At 39.7% G+C, this 19,987-nt stretch overlaps 1 protein-coding gene across 5 annotated transcripts in view; it reads right to left on the bottom strand.

Annotated features, from left to right (window-relative positions):
* NDRG3 (NDRG family member 3) overlaps nt 1-19,987 on the bottom strand; it is a 68,712-nt gene that overhangs the window by 32,906 nt on the left and 15,819 nt on the right. For 3 of the 5 annotated variants that reach the window (XM_040447124.1, XM_040447127.1, XM_040447125.1), the window contains exons 2-3: nt 16,448-16,549; nt 6,788-6,823 (exon numbers count right to left, since the gene is read on the bottom strand). In XM_040447124.1, the coding sequence (XP_040303058.1) occupies nt 6,788-6,823; nt 16,448-16,504 (93 nt within the window). In that variant the 5' untranslated portion in view covers nt 16,505-16,549. The remainder of the gene's footprint in view (nt 1-6,787; nt 6,824-16,447; nt 16,550-19,987) is intronic. The other 2 variants (XM_040447126.1, XM_040447128.1) reach the window with 1 other exon arrangement.

Here is a 19,987-nt window from a genome sequence, read left to right as displayed (position 1 = left end):
TACCTGAAACTAATATAATACTGTGTTAACTAACTGAAGTTAAAATAAAAACTTTTTCAAAACAGAATTTAAGAGTTTAAGGATATTACCATTATTTTATAATAATCAATTTTCACCTTTTTTTTTCTGAGTCCTCTTCCCTCAGCTAAATGTGCTGTTTTCAGAATTACAAAATCTGACTTGCCTTTTCTCTCTGAATTCAGTTAATTTTTGATCACTTCATGCCCGTTAATACTTCTTCTCCCTGGCAGTCTGAAATAGTTTAGGAAAACTTGAATGACAACATACTCTTGGAAATATCAACATTTTTGTTAGCATGGAATTTTATTGTTTCTAATAAGCAGGCTACTTATGAGCCTTGGATACAGTTTTTGTTATTATATAGAAAACATATTTTAGGTTTATTTATTTATTTTGAAAGCAAGTGAGTGCCTGTGCATACATGTGCATGAGTAGGAAGGCAAGAGAGAAAGGGAGAGACAGAATCCCAAGCAGGGATCTCTGGCATGGGGCTCAATCTCACAAACCCTGAGATCATGATCTGAGCTAACACCACGAGTTGGATGCTTAACTGACTGAGCCACCCAGGGGCCCCAGGAATTTTTGATATAATACCTCTACTATCTTACCTCTGTGTAGGGGCATAAGGTTTTTTGCATAACCTCATTTACTCCCATAGAAGAATCTGCCTCTAAGATTATTCAGCCTTCTGCCTATCAACAGATCACTTTTTCCTTTCTAAAGTTCCATGACACTTTTCCCTGACTCTAGTCTCAACATTCTCCCTCCTCCTCTTACCTCTTTCAGTCTAGTTCAGTCAACACTCCTGCAGACTGTTTCTACTGTTACTTCTCAACCACCCACAACTCTCGGCCTTTACACAAATCATGCTCTTCATCTGAAAGCCTCTTTTATAATATGTCCATACATAAAATCTATCTTTTCTTCCTTCAAAGCCAACTCTAGTATCATCTTCACATAGCCATAGTTAACAATGAGGAGAAAAAGAGTGAATGGTTATTTAACCCACATGCAACAGCCAGAACACTGACTTTCTACGTAGAAAAGTCCAGGCAGGAAGGGTTCCGGGTCTGGCCAATTCAAACACCCCACTCTCTGGCCACAAGGAGTGAATGTACACGTAACCCATGCTAAGCCAACAAGAATCTGCCCCTGGACTTTTGCCTAGAGATACAGGTAAACATCTTTTAAGCAGTGAAGCTAGTAACCTGAAGTTGGCAGCCATTGTGCCCATGATATGACAGAGCTCATCAGAGAAATAAAACCTTCTAGTGACAGGGGAAAAGGGAAATGAGAATTGGGGTGCTGATAAAAAGCACTTTCGCTATTCCTGTAAGATTCTTTTTACCCCCCAATGAGAAAAAAAGTCACCTATATCTTTAGAACTTACTAAAATCAACCTCCCTCTTCTCCACTCCCCCAAACAACTATGACAAAATCAACCCCAAAAAGATGGGGCATCTCAAGGGGAGGAACTATGAACAAAGGCCACCAGAAAGGAAAAGCACGTGGCAGAAGTGGGGTAGGCCAGAAATAATTCCAGCTCTCCTGACAGTGGGGAGTATATATAAAGGAAGCAGTGGGACAAGAGGCTGAAAGGTGGACTGGGGCCACATTCACATCCTTCAAGGCCAAAGAGGAGCACGGAGCTGGTCAAGCTTTCTAACACAGATTATAGCAGATAGTTGAACTCCAGATCTCTCCAAACACCTCTTTTCTGGGGAAAGAACTTTCAGGATACTTATTTCACTTAATTCTTATTTTGCAAACGTGCCCATTCATCAAATGATCTTCAAGACTTTAAAGCTGTTTAATGATTAATGCAATTAGATGTACATTCCTGAGGTCTTTATATCTATTGTAGCTTTTTCTTTTTCTTTTCATGACATCAGGTATATCACCCATTGAATTGTAGTAGTGGTACCAGGAATAAAAAATTAAGGAATTTTTAACTTTTCAAAAAGAGAGTTTAAAGCTGTTTAAACCCCTTTAGAAGAGGCAGTCACATATATACATTTGAATTGCACTACTAAAAACCAATCCTCACAGTTGGGTTCTATAAATCAGTTCCCCAAAGAGTTACTGCAATTAAGCAGCTAGCATGAAATTACTCAGCCCTTGGCCATGCCTGGATTATTCCAGGAGCAAGAACTCCATTCTTATGAGTGCACTCCATTATTAGCCTCTTCTATGGGAATGATATATCCTGGCAGACAGCAGCTTTGCACTCTCCATTAATATTTATTAAGTACCCCTCTGGTAGAAGTGGAAGGCAATTTGATAAGATATGCGAAGAGCTCTAAATACGTTCATTCCAAGAGTCCATGTAAGGAAGTATTCTACAGTGTGGATAAAATTTATGCACAAAAACGTTCAGTGAACTGAACGTATTATAAATGATCTAATTTCCAAAAATAATGGAATAGTTAAGTCATGGTATAGCCAGATGAGGAAATACTAGGCATCTCTCAGAAATTATTTTTGAGTGTTTAAAAATGATATAGAAATGAGACTGTGTTGTAATTATGAAGTCAGAAAAGGGGACACAAAATTGTACATCCAATTTGGCAACTATATAAATTTAAAAGTTACTTTATAGGGGGCACTTGGGTGGCTTGGCTGGTTAAGCACCCAACTCTTTTTTTTTTTTTTTTTAATTATTAGTATTTTTTTTATTATTTAAAAAAAATTTTTTTTTTTTAACGTTGATTTATTTTTTTGGGACAGAGAGAGACAGAGCATGAACGGGGGAGGGGCAGAGAGAGAGGGAAACACAGAATCAGAAACAGGCTCCAGGCTCTGAGCCATCAGCCCAGAGCCCGACGCGGGGCTCGAACTCACGGACCGCGAGATCGTGACCTGGCTGAAGTCGGACGCTTAACCGACTGCGCCACCCAGGAGCCCCAAGCACCCAACTCTTAACTCAGGTCATGATCTCGCAGTTTGGCAGTTTGTGGGATTGAGCCCTGCGCTGGGTTCCACGCTGACAATGTGGAGTATGCTTGCAATTCTCTCTCTACCCTCCTCAAAATAAATAAATAAACTTTTTATTAAAAAGTTACTTTTATAAAAATTATACACACACACCTATTTCAACACCAAACATAAGAATATAGTTGTCCCTAGATTACATGAGTTTTTTTCTTGTTCTGTATAATTCTCTGTGCTTTCCAAATATTCAACTGTGAGCATGTACTCTGCCAATAACCTGAACATAAAAGTAGAAACTGAAAAGAAATAAAATAAAAGATGGTTATCTCTAGGTAGCAGGATCATAAGCAACCTTTATTTTTATACTTTTCTAATTTTTTTCTGATGTTATATAAAGTGTTATTATTTATCTATTAAGATTTTATTTTTAAGTAATCTCTATACCCAATGTGGGGCTCGAACTCATAACCCTGAGATCAGGAGTCACGTGTTTTCCTGACTGAGCCAGCCAGGCACCCCAAGATAAGTGTTATTTTTTAAAAGCAATGTATCATATACACTTGCTATAGCATATGTCTCAGCTCTAATTCTAAACCTTTTTTAAAAAGAAAAAATTTTCTTTAATGCTTATTTTTGAGAGAGAGACAGTGAGAGCCAGGAAGAAGCAGAGAGAGAGAGAGAGAGAGAGGGAGACACAGAATCTGAAACAGGTCCAGGCTGAGCTGTCAGCACACAGCCCGATGTAGGGGCTCAAACTCATGAACCGTTGAGATCATGACCTGAGCCGAAGTCAGATGCTTAACTGACAGAGTCTCCCAGGCGCCCCTCTAATTCTAAACCTTTAAATGGTTTCACAAGGAAAGGAAAATTAAGCAGCACCCACATAGACAAATGGACAATAAGCCTGCTGATACATTGTTTCAACTGGCAGTAGGCTCTTTTCTCCTTTCTCATCAATCCTAAACACATCACCTCTAACCACCCCTTCCCACATTACCTTATATCCAAATATAACTGCTGTCTGTCTCAGTGGAGTTATCAATGAAGTGACTTAGGACAAACAAAGAACCAAGAAAAATGGTAAACTTTTTTTTAAAGTAAGATCTGGGCCCAATGTGGGACTTGAACTCACAACCCCAAGATCAAGAGTCGCATGATCCGCCAACTAAGCCAGCAGCCAATGCCCTGAGAACTGGTAAACTTCTAATTATAATTTCAATTACTGGAGGTGAAAAAAAAAGCATGTAGTTGATTGGTAAAGAAAACAGAGGGAAAAGGTGGCTCAGAGTGACATTATGAGCTTGGCTGATGAAGCTAAGGTAACTTCCTGGGGACGTCATCAGATATTCCTTAAAGATTTTTCTGAGGCAAGACAGAGATCAGAAGGAAACCCTGATTAAATAGCTTCAGGTAACCTAGTATCACAGTAACGCTAATGGTCAACACCAATGCCAATGCTGAATGCTTTAACATTTAGTGACAATGTTGGCTTTAGATCTGTTTTGTCTCCTAAGAATGCCCAATGGTTTCTGGGAAGCCTTCACGCAAACTAGGCCATTCTAGACTTCTTATATCACAGTTCCTAGTTTTTGGGACTTCTATCGAACTGTACTAGACTCTTGATCCAGCTGTCTCCAAAGCATCACATAAGCCTTTAACAAAGAGACAGACAAGAATGGTGGTAGAAGATTTGTGAGAGCTAGAAAGAGGAAAAGAGAAGGGTCTATGGTTTTTTCTTCTTTAGAGCACAAAGAACCTGTACATTCAAAACAGTGACAGACACGTGACAGTGACAAACACCTGCCACCATTCTATTTGTATTAGGACGGAACTAAAAGTTATATTTTACAAGGCCAGAATATGTTACTACATCAAAGCTTCACCAAAAATATCATGAGTTTTTGCCAGACTATTTTTAAGCCTTAATTTAAAAAAACTGATGCATAATTATATTTCTAAAACTCAATTTCATTTATATCTAAGTATACTTATGTGTGAAAAATTCATAAAGAATATATACCAAATACCATACACTAGTGAAATAACAAGTAATTTTTATTTATTTACTTTTTGTTTTCTTATCTACTTTGCAGTGAGCATGTAGTTTTTTACATTTCATTTTTCTTTTTGGGGCAGGAGGTACTCAATTTGGTGAAAATCAAATCAATGTATCCACACTTTTTTTTTTTTTTTTAAGTAGGCTCTTTATCCAGAGCGGAGCCCAACACAGGACTTGAATTCACAACCTTGAGATCAAGACCTGAGCTGAGATCAAGAGTGAATGCTTAACTGACTGAACCACCCAGGTGCCCCTGCTTCTACACTTTTAAGTTGAAGTGTATGTACGTATATGTGTGTGTGTACACACACACACACACACACACACACACACACACACACACACTGTTGTTCCTGGGATTTTTCACTTTGAATTCTACTGTCACCCTTTCTCAAATGATCTCCTTCTAGGTAAATTATATCAGATATTAACAATAGCCAAATTCAACTGGTTCAAACCTAGATCCAAACTATAACTGAAATTAGGTCAAGTTAAAAACAGGTAAACCCAAACTTGACTTTAACAGCACTAAGTTGATTCTCATATATATAAAGTACCAAACAGTCATACCAAGAGGTGTTTGATACTGGGATTCAGAAATCTGTAACAATGCTATGAGCCTATCCCCTAACAAAATCAGTTTCAGCTGTTCTGTTAAAGAATTTCAGCTTTCAGAACAACTCAACTCCTTACAACATCTCAGCTGTGGACATTTTCAGATGGGAAAGAACAGGCAACAGATCCAGGAAGAGTGGGGTTCTGCAACCCCAATTCCACCCAATGGCAAGTTATGAAACCTGACTCTCAATTTCCTTGTCTGTAAAACAAGGATAATAAGAACCACCTTGTGATAGTGCTCCAAGAACTGGAGATGTGTATATTTAGTATCTACAGTAGGTACCCAATATTGCTATGATGTAAGTGTGCATGCAAGATAAATATTAGTTCTTCCTTTCGATGCTAATGCTATAGACAGACTCCAATGTACTTAACATAAAATGCATATCTGAAAATAACTATTTGCCTATGCATATACAGGATGGTTGAATCCTGGAAGCAAGGAAGCTGGTTTTCCACACCTTCCTTCTCTGCCTAGTACCCTCTGAGTTTACTTCATGTTGCTTCAGACAGCCACTGCTATGAATCCATCTCCAAACATAAGGTTCTCATTTCCATGTACTCACTTCTTCCTCCCATTTCTTTCAGGGCCAGTCAACAGATAAATTAGGTAGATGGAGAGATGCTGGTTCATTTTATTGATCTGCAAATTGGCAATAGAGCTACAGGCAAAAGCAACTAGGAAGAATAATATCATTTAATTAAGGAATAATGACTCAAGTTGAATTTTGCATCTCCAAGCATAAAGCCAAAAGAAATCTCCATTTTGTGTTAATGATACTTAGTTAATTTGTCTTTTTCTTTTAGAAAAAGATTTTGTTGATCAGTCTCCCCTCCAAACTCTCCTCCCCCACCTTCTCTGCAGTGAGGTGACACCACTCCATTTAACACCTGTGACTGGGGTTTCCAATGGAGTTCTTAATCAGAAAGTGACAGCTCAACCCAGTAACATACAACCATAATACAGGCACCTGGCAGGCAATTTTTGAACACTACAGCAAATTGTTTTAAATAAACCTGATCCAATGACCAAAAGAACATGAAGGAGTTATGATTAGCTATGAAGAGAGATCCACTTCTACAAGGCCACCAGCACAGGGAGGGAAGCACTGCAGAAATCCTGTACATAGCCCCCCTTGGTGCTTGTACAGTCCTTACCTGACAGTCAAAGTCCTGGAAGTTTCGTGTACCAGTCTGTCAACAGAAGGCAGAAAACACAGTCAGTTTCCCCATGTGGCTTCCCCAAATGTGCAGCAAATTCAGTTCACAGTGCAAGCAGTGCACGTGCAGCCTTTTGGTCACCATAAAACTAAAATGATTCTCATCAAAAGGCTTCAGAGACAGGGTGGGCTCCTAACATGTAAAAGGTAAGATTACACTTTGGCAGGCTTCCTGTAAAGATAAAGGAAAGGAGCCTGGCTGCCCAGTAATGTAATTTCCTGCTTCCCTCCCTAAAGAGAGCAGTGAGAACCTGTGGGAAGAGGATAAAACAAGGATCAAAGTCTTAGGGCACAGTCACAACCCACACAGAGAGTATCTGGGAAAAAGGGGTTGGAGGCCAACCCTGAGAGGAGCAAAGGAGGGCAGGAGCCAGGGTGACCAGAACCAGGAATTAAAGAAAGAATCAAGAAGAGAACAAAGATATAGATGGATCAGAAATGGAAGACTTGTAATTTAACAAGGGAAAAAGGCAGTATCACTGAAGGAGGGAAAGACAGACAAAACAGGATTCCTAATACACTGGCCTATCTATTGCATCCCATAAAATTGCTGATAGGAAAAAGGACAAGTCACTGAGTCATTTCAAAAGTAGAACATAGTCAAAAGATTCAAGGAGAACTCACCAGACTTCTAAAATGAGATTATATCATAGTAATGTTTGTTTGGGAAAAAAAAAAAAATCAATGGCAATGACTCAGAGGCATTTTTATAGCATTTCAGATGCCAGAGTTGCAAAAATATGACCTAAGAGTATACAAAAAGGATAATGAGTGATATGTCTGAGAGGGGAAAAAACCATTCTGACCTGATCTTTCATAAAGTAAACACCCCACCCCCCGGGGGAAAACGTCTCATTATTTAGAAACTGTGTTCTGTCTACAATTGACTTCCAAGAGATGTGGAGCCACTACTAAACACGTTCCCAAAAGCTGCCCCTCCAGACAGGATCTAGATTTCTGATCCCAAGGGAGTATGAAGAAGTCCGATACCCCTTTTCAAGATCCTCTTAGAAACAGTTCTGTATCCTCTACCCACACTGCTGGCAGAACAAAACAGACAGGTTAGAAACACAGCCCACTGTGTAAAAACAAACAAACCAACCAACCATACACACACACATAAAACCTCTAAGATATAAACTGTCCTCTCTATAAGAGTTAACTAGCAGAACCTACTGAGATAATCTAGAGTGACACTATCTATTAGGGTAGCCATTAGCCACATGTGGCAATTAAAATTAATTAAAATAAAAAATCCAGTTTCTCTGTCACATTACTCAGATTTCAAGTGCTTGATACACACACGTGGCTAGTAGCTACTCTATTATTGGGCAGTGCAGATACAGAGCATTTCCATTATTGCAGAATTTCCATTTTTCCATTTCCATTACTGAGAACTTCTGGATAGCACTGATCTAGAAGCAGAAAGCTTCTGAAAGAACAAGGCTAGGGAGGAGCACACCCTTGTTTCTCTAAAATCGGCAGTGAAGTCACAACAGATTACCAATCACAGAGACAGAAGATGGGACCAAGAATAGGAAAGAGTGGTAGAGACAGCTAGTCTGAAATATTGCTCCTGGCATGAAACCACATTCACAAAATAAAGTCTGATGCAGTCACAGCACGGAAGGACACCTAAGACACCACGCAAATGGGACTGGGTAGCACATCTCTGAGGAATGCTGTCGTTGGCAACAAGGATCATAATGTTCCACGGCTCCCACTAGCCCCACAAAATGCCTGAGAAGTCCTTCAGAGAAGTCACTGCATTTAATTTCTAGTTAGATTGTGAAAAGCAAAAGGAAGGGCCCTCTCATGCACTACTAGGGTAGATGGTTTAAGTAGGATATGGTGACTAAGCAAAAATAAAGGATACAGTCTTTACAATTTGACCTCAACTACATTAATATGCACCAAAAAAAGACTAGCAGAAAAATACCAAAATGTTAACGACAGCAGCTATTTCTCAATAGAGAGATGATGGATGATTATAATTTTCTTTGTACTTTCCTACAATAAGGAAGTAACTCCCTTTTTGTAATTAGAAAAGTAGAAAACCAGGATTTGGTATGATACAAAAAATATGTTTGTAACTTGTTATTTTGTAATATAAGATTTAAAGATTCATTTAATCTTTTGAGGAATAATGTATAATGATATACAAACAGACCATATTAGACTTCAATCTTTTGGCTTCCCAGAGGTTCCTTTAGAGACTTAGAAAGATTAAAGAAAATCACTCTAGACTGAACTAAAATCTTGGTCATAGAAGAGAGACACAAATTCGGATGAGCTCTTTGGGAAGCAGCTGTCACTGTATGCATGAGTTTTCCCTCCTCACAACCACATGATCAGAGTCATGAGGCATTTTTTGAGTTCCTAAAGACTGAGATGAGCACAAAACCTCTGAAATACCAAAAGGAGAAAGAGGCAATTCTCTCCAGAAACCAAAGCCACCCTTTTTCATTAACTATCTAGCAAAAAACAACTACGTGTTCCTTATCCAACATTCACAGCTAGACTCCCAGAAAAAAGGTACTGTAACTCGACAAAGACTATCTAACAGTTGTTGACTTTAATTCCAGTGTAATTAATGTGGTGTTATATTAGTTTCAGGTGTACAAGGTAGTGACTCAACAATTCTATACATTCCTCAGTATAACACTTGTTATTGTTGTTGTTTTAAAGAGGCACCAGGTGGTCTTGGAGAGTGGCTACAGGCTTCCTGAGTGATCATCCTAGAGAAAGGATATGATTAAGTCTGTTTGATAGTATTTGGCATCCAGAGTTTCTGAATGGAGATCATTAGCTGGTCCCCTCTCAACTGTGGTAAACTGAAGCCATATTCTCTGAATTCATTAAAACTTCAATACTACTCACTGGGTGCATCCTAGAAGAAAGAATTCCCTAGGGACTTACCTATCTCTGATATTAGAGGTACATGGTTATACTCTAACAAAATTCCCAGAAATTTCAAGTTCTGGGTGTCTTCTTTTTTCTTTCTGTCCATTTTGAAGATACCATTAATTCCATGTTCAGAGAGATTCTTGCACTAAGCAGACTTAATTAGCAGAAAAGGAGTCAAGAAAAAATTAAAATAATAGAATAATTGGAGGAAGACAGTAAAAAAGAGTGGGCCAAGAAAAAAATAATTACTGAAAGTTGCAGTCAAGGTAGACGCCAGCCAAAGGGAGTATTTCCTGGTGTAGCCTCAAGACTACATGTAGAAGGTGAATGAAGATAAATGAAGCAGCTCAAGAAGGTAGATTAAAAAGTCATTCTCTCAAATATTATAAGCCTGGAGAATAAGCAAGAAGCAACTAAGAATAGATCAATGAATGAAGAGAAATATGAATAGAAGGACGATGGGGGGAATTTAAAAAACAATTGCTAGGGAGAAAAGAAATGTAGTTTCCCGACATGAGATCTAGTCAAGAGGCATATATAGTTTCAAAAGACAGAAAACAACAGATATAAAGAAAGACAAGATGCATAAGACCTTAGAACCAACTACCAACAGGAAGAGATTTGGGGCAAATATACCTGTTCTGTGAATCTGAAGTATGGTAGGGTACCTCTATTCCCAGTCCTGGTACTCAGTAAACACAGTAAACACAGTAAACATCATTTTTAAAGGTTATAAGCATCTCAAAATAGAGATATTCAATTTGAGTAAGAAATGAACACCAAAGTTACATGCACTTTAGGAACTAAAGTGGGGAGAAGGAGTTGTTACAATAATAAAAGTTTTAGAAACAAGCTGATTTGAAAAAAAAAAATGTCAAAGAATAAAATATGGCATTTCTAGTAACAAAAGACAATCCCTACCAACAGAAAGTGGAAAGATGGGTAACTGTATAAGCAGAAGGGTTAGATAAACCTAGAAAATACTTTTTCTTTGTTAATAAAGATTAATTTAATCAATTAACACGGATTAATAAATCAATGTTTTTACAATCATCAATAAACCTTTATTTTAAAAAGTTTTTTTAAGTTTATTTACTTTGAGAGAGAGAGTGGGGTAGGGGCAGAGAGAGAGGGGAGAGAGAATCCCAAGCAGGCTCTGCACTGTCAGTGCAGTGGGGCTTGAACCCATGAACTGTGAGATCATGACCTGAACCAAAACCAAGAGTTGGACACTTAACCAACTGAGCCACCCAGGCGCCCCAATAAACCATTTTTAAATAGAAATCTGATCAAGCTGAAAATCCAAAGTGAAAATTATATACATATATATATATGCACAAGTGTGTTTGTGTGGGTATATGTGTATATATATTTAAAGCACTTATATTATGGACTTCAAAAAATACAAAGAAACTGAGACTTCACAAAGAAATTTATAAAGAGGTTAGATACATGGAGAAAACTGTCTACAATCAGATAATCGTCTGTACACTGCTGAAAAAGTACAATTTCAAGTCTAAAATAAACTCTTCTATAACATACTATCAGGTTAATGTCATGTGTCACTGACCGCCTGCACTAAAAACTCCTTAGGTAGCTTGTGGCTATGGCTTCTTCCACTATCTCCTGCTGATCTTGTAGCCAGTTGACAGTGGTCTGTTACAGTGGTACCATTACTTGCTTGGGAACTCATTTCCTGCTCCAGTCCCATCTAGGCCATTTATGACAATATGTGACAATCACTTCTTAGCACATTAATAGACACCCACCCTCCAGTGCATAGTAGAGGTAGCACTTCACAAATAGTCTTTAATGAAAAGGTCAACAACTCTGTTTTTAACTCTAAAAAAAAAAAAAAAAAAAAAAGAAAGAAAGAAAGAAACCTTGGCACTAACCCTTTGCCTGTCTCTGCTGTCCTGAAAGTTACAAACAAGCTCATTCATGGGTTTTCTCTCCTCTGCTTACATTTCCAGTCATGAGTAGAGACGGAAAACTTAAACTACGATACGGTCTATCTCACTTTCTATTTTAACAACCAAAAAAGGTAAATAACTTGTTTCTATTCTCTCCACTACTTATTCAACCTACTTGATGTTTCCTCAATTCTGCAGAAGCCAGTTGTGGCTTTATGCTTATTTTCTCAAGACTGCCCCTTGGCTTTCACTCGGTTCAGTATTTTTTGTACCATTTTTGTACATTTTTGTATCATTTTGTACCAAATCCTTTTTTTCTGGTGTTCCAATTACAAAAAGGAAAGTACACGCTCACTGTAGAGAAGTATAAAGAAAATTATAACCATCCATCATCTCTCTATTGAGAAATAGCTGCTATCATTAATGTTTTGCTCTTCTTTTATTAGTCTTTTCTGGCGCATACTTTAATATAGTTGAGGTTAGAGAAAATGAAGCACAAATCAGTCAGCTCTCCTGCTTGTTATAAGGTTGAGGAGGTTGGAATGACCAGCTTCAAGAGGCAGCAGGTGGTGGGCAGAGCCCTAGACCCCCTGATCCAAGTTGAAGTCAACAGATGTGGGTTCACCACCCTTCTAGACACTACCTTTAGACAAGTACTATAACCTCTCTGAGCCTATCTGTAAAATGGAGTTAAAAATACCTTTAACTACTTATTTCATAGGAGGTTGGGAGATTTAAAGAAGATAATATCTGTGAAAATGCACTACAAATAGTTAAGTGCTATTTAAGAAAAAAAATCAGTTCACATTTCTATACAATGTCTGCCCCCCAAAACAAAGATAAGCACTGGCAATTGCTTCTTTTCATTACTGGAGCCAAAACAGGCATGGCAAAATTACCCACTTCTTCACAATTCTGAGCCACAGACAAAATTACAAGCATACTAAAATTAAATGGGAAAAGTACCAACAAATGACAAGAGACAAGTTAACATAAGCCTTGCTTAAAGCTATTCTGAGAATGCTTCCTTATAGTCATCTCAGGACAAATCTCTCCATAACAGGTTGGGTCTAGACTTCCTCTAGCTCCCTGAAGCTTGGAAGGGTACAGCAATGTTTTCTAGCTAAGAGTATATCTATGAAAATGGGCAAAAAGACGAGATGAAATGATACACATCTCTAGGCTTTTCCTTAAAGAGACATGGCAAGCCACAGAGGTGATGAGGTCACATAGTGGAAAGGACTCAGGGTTTAGAATATGACAGACCTGGGTTTCAGTCCTGACTCTGCCACATACTGACCGGGCAAGCCAGTTTTTCATCTTCTAAGTGAGGAAAAATACTATCTACTTCAAAGGGATACTCTGATGATTAAAAGAAAGTACGTAAAGCACCTGGCACATAAAAGGTGCATAATCAATAATAGCAGGATAGGCCAAAAAATTTGCCCCCCCCCCAAAAAAACCTTCCAGACATCTACTCCTATCAAAACTTGAAGGCCTATCCCCTATGGCAGTGGTTCTCACCTGGGGAGACTGTGACCCCATGGAATATTGGACAATGTCTGGAGACATTTTGGTTGTCACAACTGAGTGGTATTGGAATCTAGTGGATAGAGAATCTAGTGGTTTTGCTCTAGTGGAATGCTGTTGAATGTCCTACAATATGCACAACAGTCCCCACAACAGTTATCCATCCCAAAACATTAACAGTGCCAAGACTGAGAAATCCTACCTGACAGCAAGCATTCTATGGCATTCAATCTGAGTAAGCTATTTCACCTTTCTCATCCTTAGTTTTCTCATCAGCAGTATGGGAACAAACTGATCTGTGTTCCCTATACCACTGGGCAACTGGGGGATCAAATGAAATACCTGATGAAGGGTGTTACCATCGTACCTTTCAGAATGTATGCAAAAGCACACACATGCTGGGCAAAGACAGAAGCACTGATGTACTGGGCCAGGGGGACTAAGAGGGTGGAACTCTTTGGGAATGCCTCACACCAATCTTCTTCTACAAAGCTGGGCTGGAGCAGGGGAGCTCAAGAATAGTGAGGAGATAGGAACACTTCTCAGGGAGAGAGAGAGCATGGGAAGTGGGTAGGAACAGCACATCAAAGAGAAGCTAACAGATGTTAGGAAGTGAGACACTGACTGAGTGGTGTCTTAGACTGCCTGGGCAGCCTGACACAGCTCTGGAGGCTGAAAGTCCGAGACCAAGATTCCAGCAGGGTTTGGTTTCTGGTGAGACCTGTCTTCCTGGCTTTCAGATGGCTACCACCTCCCTATGTCCTCACATGGGGGGTGGTGTGTAAGAGAGAGAGTTCTCGCTCTTCCTCTTATAAGGCCACCAGTCCTACAGGATTAAAGCTCTACCTTTATGACCTCACGTTACCTTAATCACCTCCTAAGGGCCCTATGTCCCATATGGTGACATGTGGGGTTAGGGTTTCAACATGCAAGTTTGGGGTGAGGGGATGAGCACAATTCCATCCATACCACTTGGGCACACTTTAGACACAGCCAAGGCATCACTGAAGCCTCAAGAGAGGAGGACCCAGGTGTTAATTTATTGTTTTTCCATGGTCATATACATTGAATCTTTCCTCTTCCAGCTGCCTTTTCTATGAGATATGCAACAAACTGCTCTTTCATGCAGGCACCTGCTCAGGCATCCTGTGCCCTTCTAGGGTCCAGGAAGGATCCTCCTCCTATTTGTACCTCAGTCCTCAAATATCCGAGACCCATCAGGGTACGGGTTTCCAACAATGACTAACCAGAATCACTTTAGGCATGGTTCTCAATTTCAGGATTTTTTTTTAAAAAGCTCAACCACACCCCAGACCAATTCAGTCAGAATCTGGAGAATCTCTACCAAACATCATCAGTGATATTTAAATCTCCCCAAGTAATTCCAATAAGCAGCCAAAGCTGAAGACCACTGGTCATAGAAAAGTGTGTGGTATGTGTGTGTGTATGTCCTGTCTCCCTCCCCTTACATTCCAATTTAGTTAGTCTACAGTGGAAGCCAGCATTCCCTATTTCTAAACAATTCCCCAGTTGATTCTGATGATCAGCCAGGTTTAGGATCGATTACTACCTTCCTGAAGTTAAATTGTCTACTCCCACCTGCCTTGTAACTATTCATTTCTGTGGCTATACATAAGCTCTACAGATGCAGATTTTATTTCCTTCCTCCTTGTGGCACATTATTTTGGGGACAGCCAGAAGACAGTAAAGACGGTCAAGATTTTCTGAAAAGATGAGGGAAAGCAGCAGGAGAAACCAAATAGGGGCTAAAAAAGGTGTGCAGCCTGACGAAGGGAGGGCAAAATCTCTAGTAAAAGATAAAAGATGGGGTGGGAGTAGGGTAGAGAGATGAGGTCATAGGAATGAAAATGGAACTGACAGGATTCAATAGCAAATTAATAAACACATGGTAAGTCAACAGCCCTAGAAGTTATAGGTGGGCCTTTGGCCAAAAAAGATAAGGGCAACAGCATCTTCTGTTGTAGCACCCCCATCCCAACCTCATCCATCTTTACTCTTACTTTTTTTTTTTTTAATGTTTACTTTAAATAGAGATTGAGAGATAGAGAGAGAGAATATATGAATGAGCAAGGAGGGGCAGAAAGAGAGGGGTACAGAGGATCTGAAGGGGGCCCTGCGCTGATAACAGAGAGCCCAATGCAGGGCTTGAACTCATGAACTGTGAGATCATGACCTGGGCCGAAGCCAGACTCTTAACCAACTAAGCCACCCAGGTGCCCCCTTTACTCTTACCTTTTATCAATACTTTCCTCAGGGAAGAATGCCATGGGCTCATTCACACCTAGCTACAAGAGTATGTATGTATGTATGTATGTATGTATGTATGTATGTATGTATTTTTAAATGTTTATTTACTTTTGAAAGGTGGAGGGAGGGGCAGGGAGAGAGAGGAAGACAGAATCCAAAGCAGGTTCCAGGCTCTGAGCCGTGAGCTATCAGCACAGAGCTCAATGTGGGGCTCAAACTCACGAACCATGAGATCATGACCTGAGCCAAAGTCAGACACTTAACCGACTGAGCCACCCAGGCACTCCTACAAGAGTATTTTAATAGGGGTAATGACAATAAACCAAAAGCAGAGGATAGAAAAGGGAATTTCAGGAACACTTACTGAATGGGGACGGACAGGAGGCAGGATAATCCTTTCTTAGCTTTTTGGTAACTCCTACCATCACACCAGTCTTTATTCTCTGAATTCTGGTGACTAAACTACGCTGTTCACTGTTCTCTAACACTAACAGAAAAATGAGGTGTATTACTGACATCCATACATCCCCGATGAAAATCTCAAAGTTGACAGAAAGGTCACATAGCAGACTTGACAAACATTAGGGAAAGTCTTACAGCCTATGTACATCACCAGCCATAGATATTCACTTTTCCTTATAGAAACTGAAAGTCAAGACACTTGAATTCCAAGTCAAACCTCACTCTCATAATTTCTGCCTAACTTTGTCATATTTTTTTCCCTTAATGTCTCTATCAGTAAAACAAGACAGTCTCAAGGATAACTTGACTGAATTTGGCCCACGGAAACAAAAGTAGGAAGAAAGAAAAAAGAAGGAAAGATATCAAAAAGATGGTTAAGAAATTTATTTTTTAAAGTATTTCCTCCATCGAAAGTGAAGATGAATATGTTTTGAGTTAGTTGCTATTAAGAAAATATAGAGAATTAGCTAATCACAGAAAGGACATATATATTTTAGTGAAAACAGCATGGTCTTTACCTTATCATTTAGAAGTGGTTTGATCTCTGTGAGTTGAACATCCTGAAGTTCATCCATCAGGACAGATGAGAGTAGAGGATTCTCGAGAATAAATCAGTAACTCTGAAACAGAAAGAAGTAAAGAGGCTTAATCTAGAAGCTGGAAACATAATAGTCACACTATGTTGATTCACTGCAATACTAGAGATTAGTGTCATGCACTGCTCAGGGTGCTGAAGACACAGAAGACGAAACAGTTATGGAAGACAGACTTTAAAGTGGCCTCCATGATCTGTCTCCTGGTATTCATACGCTTGCATAACCCCCTCCCACCACTGCGTGTGGATGGGACCCATGGCCTGCTTTTAACCAAAATGGCAAGTGATGGAATGTACAAAAGTACCTGTACATGATGACATTACATAATATTTTAACATCTGTCTTGCTAAAAGACACACTTTCCTTGGCTAGCTTTGAAGAAGCAAGTTGGCATGTGTGAGAGGGCCACATGGCAAAGAACTGAGGACAGCCTCCAGCCAAAAGACCAAGAAACTAAGACACTCAGTCCAACAACCTGCACAAACTGATTGCTGTCAACAACCACATGGGACTGGAAGTGGATAGTTCCCCAATCAAACCTCAGACGAGAACCTAGCCCTGACCAACACCTTCACTGCAGACTTGTAGAGGACCCAGTCAACTCTTGCCAGATTCCCAACCCCCAGATATTGTCAGACAATAAATGTGTTGTATGCTGTTTTAAGCCAGTAAGTTTGTGGTAATATATATATTTTAAAGTATTATTTTTTAAGATGTTTATTTTTGAGACAGAGTGAGCGAGCATGCAGGAGAGGGGTAGAGAGAGGGGGACAGAGGATCCAAAGTGGGCTGTGTGCTGACAGTAGACAGCCTGATGCGGGCTCAAACTCATGAACTGTGAGATCATGACCTGAGTCAAAGCTGGACGCTTAACCAACTGAGCCACCCAGGTGGCCCTACGGTAATTTTTTTTTTTTTTTTTTTTTGCAGCAACAGATACTAGTCTTTGCTTTTCTGGAGTGTACAGTTTAGTTACTGAAGATGTGTAACTAAGAGAACAACAAGCTCAAAGCTATGCTTCAGGAAGCAACAGTATGGAGAAAGGATTAAAAGGGGAACAAAAACGGAAGGCTAATGCTACAGCCCAGGATGAGGCCTTGACTTAGGAATGGGAATGTAGTGGGAGATGAACCAAGGCAGCTCATTAGCCTTTACTTGGTGAATCATAGCAGTAGATGGAGAGTAGGAGAGCCAGCTTCCAAGATGGCCTCTAAACAACTCAATGATCCTTGACTCCTGATATCTGCACTCATGTAATCTCCAAATAAATCAGGGATGGTCTGTGTAAGTAATAAAATATGGCAGAGGCAACAATACATGACATCTGAAGTTATATCATACAAGGCATAGTTTCTGCTTCAAGACATTATAGTCTTCACTCATTAGTTCTGGAGGAAGCCAGATATAGTATAGTGAGGACATTCAAACAGCCTCTGGGGAGGCCCATGTAGAAAGGAACCAACTTGCCAGTACCAATCTGCCAGCCATGTGAGTAAGCTACCTTGCAGATGGATGTTCCAGGCCCAGTCAAGACTTCAGATGACTGCAGCCCCAGAGATATATGACTGCAACCACACTGGAGACCCTGAACCTGAGCCATCCTACCAAGCCACCACCTGCATTCCTGACTCACAGAAACTATGAGCAATAATAATCCTGTTCGAGACTGATTTGTTTCATAGCAATAGATAACCAACAGAGAAGGAGAAGACAGGGAAACAGAGTTCTAGGAGAAGAGTAGATGGAGGTGGGGAGGCAGAGTAATGAGCCATAAATTCTTACTCCATAACACTGGACAGGAAGTCATGGGGAGAGGCTGCAAATACTGGATATTGTAGACAAGTTATTCCACCCAGACTTTATTATTTTATTTTTTATAATGTTTATTTATTTTTGAGAGAAAGAGACAGAGTGTGAGCAGGGAAGAGGCAGAGAGAGGAAGACATGGAATCTGAAGCAGGCTCCAGGCTCTGAGCTGTCAGCACAGAGCCCAATGTGGGGCTCGAATCCATGAGCTGTGAGATGGTGACCTGAACCGAAGTTGGACGCTTAACCAACTGACCCACCCAGGTGCCCCTCCACCCAGACTTTAAAGCCCCAGGCTTCATCTCCTCTGCCTTGGCCTTGAACTTATCAGTCAGGAAAAATACTAATTCAATGAGTTGGGGATGTAGCTATTCAACAACCACTTATTGAATACCCACTGTGCACAGCATTATGGAAGATACAAAGAAGGTCCTTGCTTTCCAGTTTACTAAAGGGTAGAGACGACAGCTATCTATAAACTAACTACAAAATAATAAGTAAAAAGAAGGGCCGTAATAGTTCAAGGAACAATTGCTTCTGATTGGTGAGAATCAAAAAAGTCTTCACAAGGTAGTAGCCTATTAATCCATTTTTCTGTTTTTCTCTCCAGATATAAGATTGCATGGCTTTGACTTACTTGGCTAAGGAGAGAGTATGGGTTCTAGACTATCTTTTAGCTATTACTGACCAAATACACCAAAGTAAATCCTGCTTTTTTTTATTATTTAATTTATATTCAAGTCAGTTATCATACAGTGCAACAATGATTTCAGGAGTAGATTCCCTAATGTCCCTCACCCATTGAGTCCATCCCCCATCCCACAACCCCTCCAGCAACCCTCTGTTCGTTCTCCACATACAGGAGTCTCCTATGTTTTGTCCCCCTCCCTTTTTTTATATTATTTTTGCTTCCCTTCCCTTATGTTCATCTGTTTTGTGTCTTAAAGTCCTCATATGAATGAAGTTATATGATATTTGTCTTTCTTTAATTTTGCTTAGCATAACACCCTCTAGTTCCATCCACATAGCTGCAAATAGCAAGATTTCATTCTTTTTGATTGCTGAGTAATACTCCACTGTATATATACATACATCTGTACCCATTCATCCTTCAATGGACATTCGGGCTCTTTCCATACTTTGGCTATCGTTGATAGTGCTGCTATAAACATTGGGGTACGTGTGCCCCTTCAAAACAGCATAACTATATCCTTTGGATAAATAACTAGTAGTGCAACTGCTGGGTTGTAGGGTAGTTCTATTTTTAATTTTTTGAGGAATAGCCAGACTGTTTTCCAGAATGGCTGCACCAGTTTGCATTCCCACCAGCAGTGCAAAAGAGATCCTCTTTTTCCGTATCCTTGCCAACATCTGTTGTTGCCTGAGTTGTTAATGTTAGCCATTCTGACAGGTGTGAGGTGGTATCTTACTGTGGTTTTGATTTGTATTTCCCTGATGATGAGTGATACTGAGCATTTTTTCATGTGTCGGTTGGCCATCTAGAGGTCTTCTTTGGAGAAGTGTCTATTCATGTCTTTTGCCCATTTCTTCACTGGATTTTTGTTCTTTGGGTGTTGAGTTTGATAAGTTCTTTATTTTTTATTTATTTATTTATTTAAAATTTTTTTTTCAACGTTTATTTATTTTTGGGACAGA

This window comes from Herpailurus yagouaroundi, unplaced genomic scaffold (assembly GCF_014898765.1).
Source record: "Herpailurus yagouaroundi ecotype Mexico unplaced genomic scaffold, PumYag 196, whole genome shotgun sequence".
Taxonomy (NCBI): domain Eukaryota; kingdom Metazoa; phylum Chordata; class Mammalia; order Carnivora; family Felidae; genus Herpailurus; species Herpailurus yagouaroundi.
This window is presented reverse-complemented; position numbering and strand designations above follow the sequence as displayed.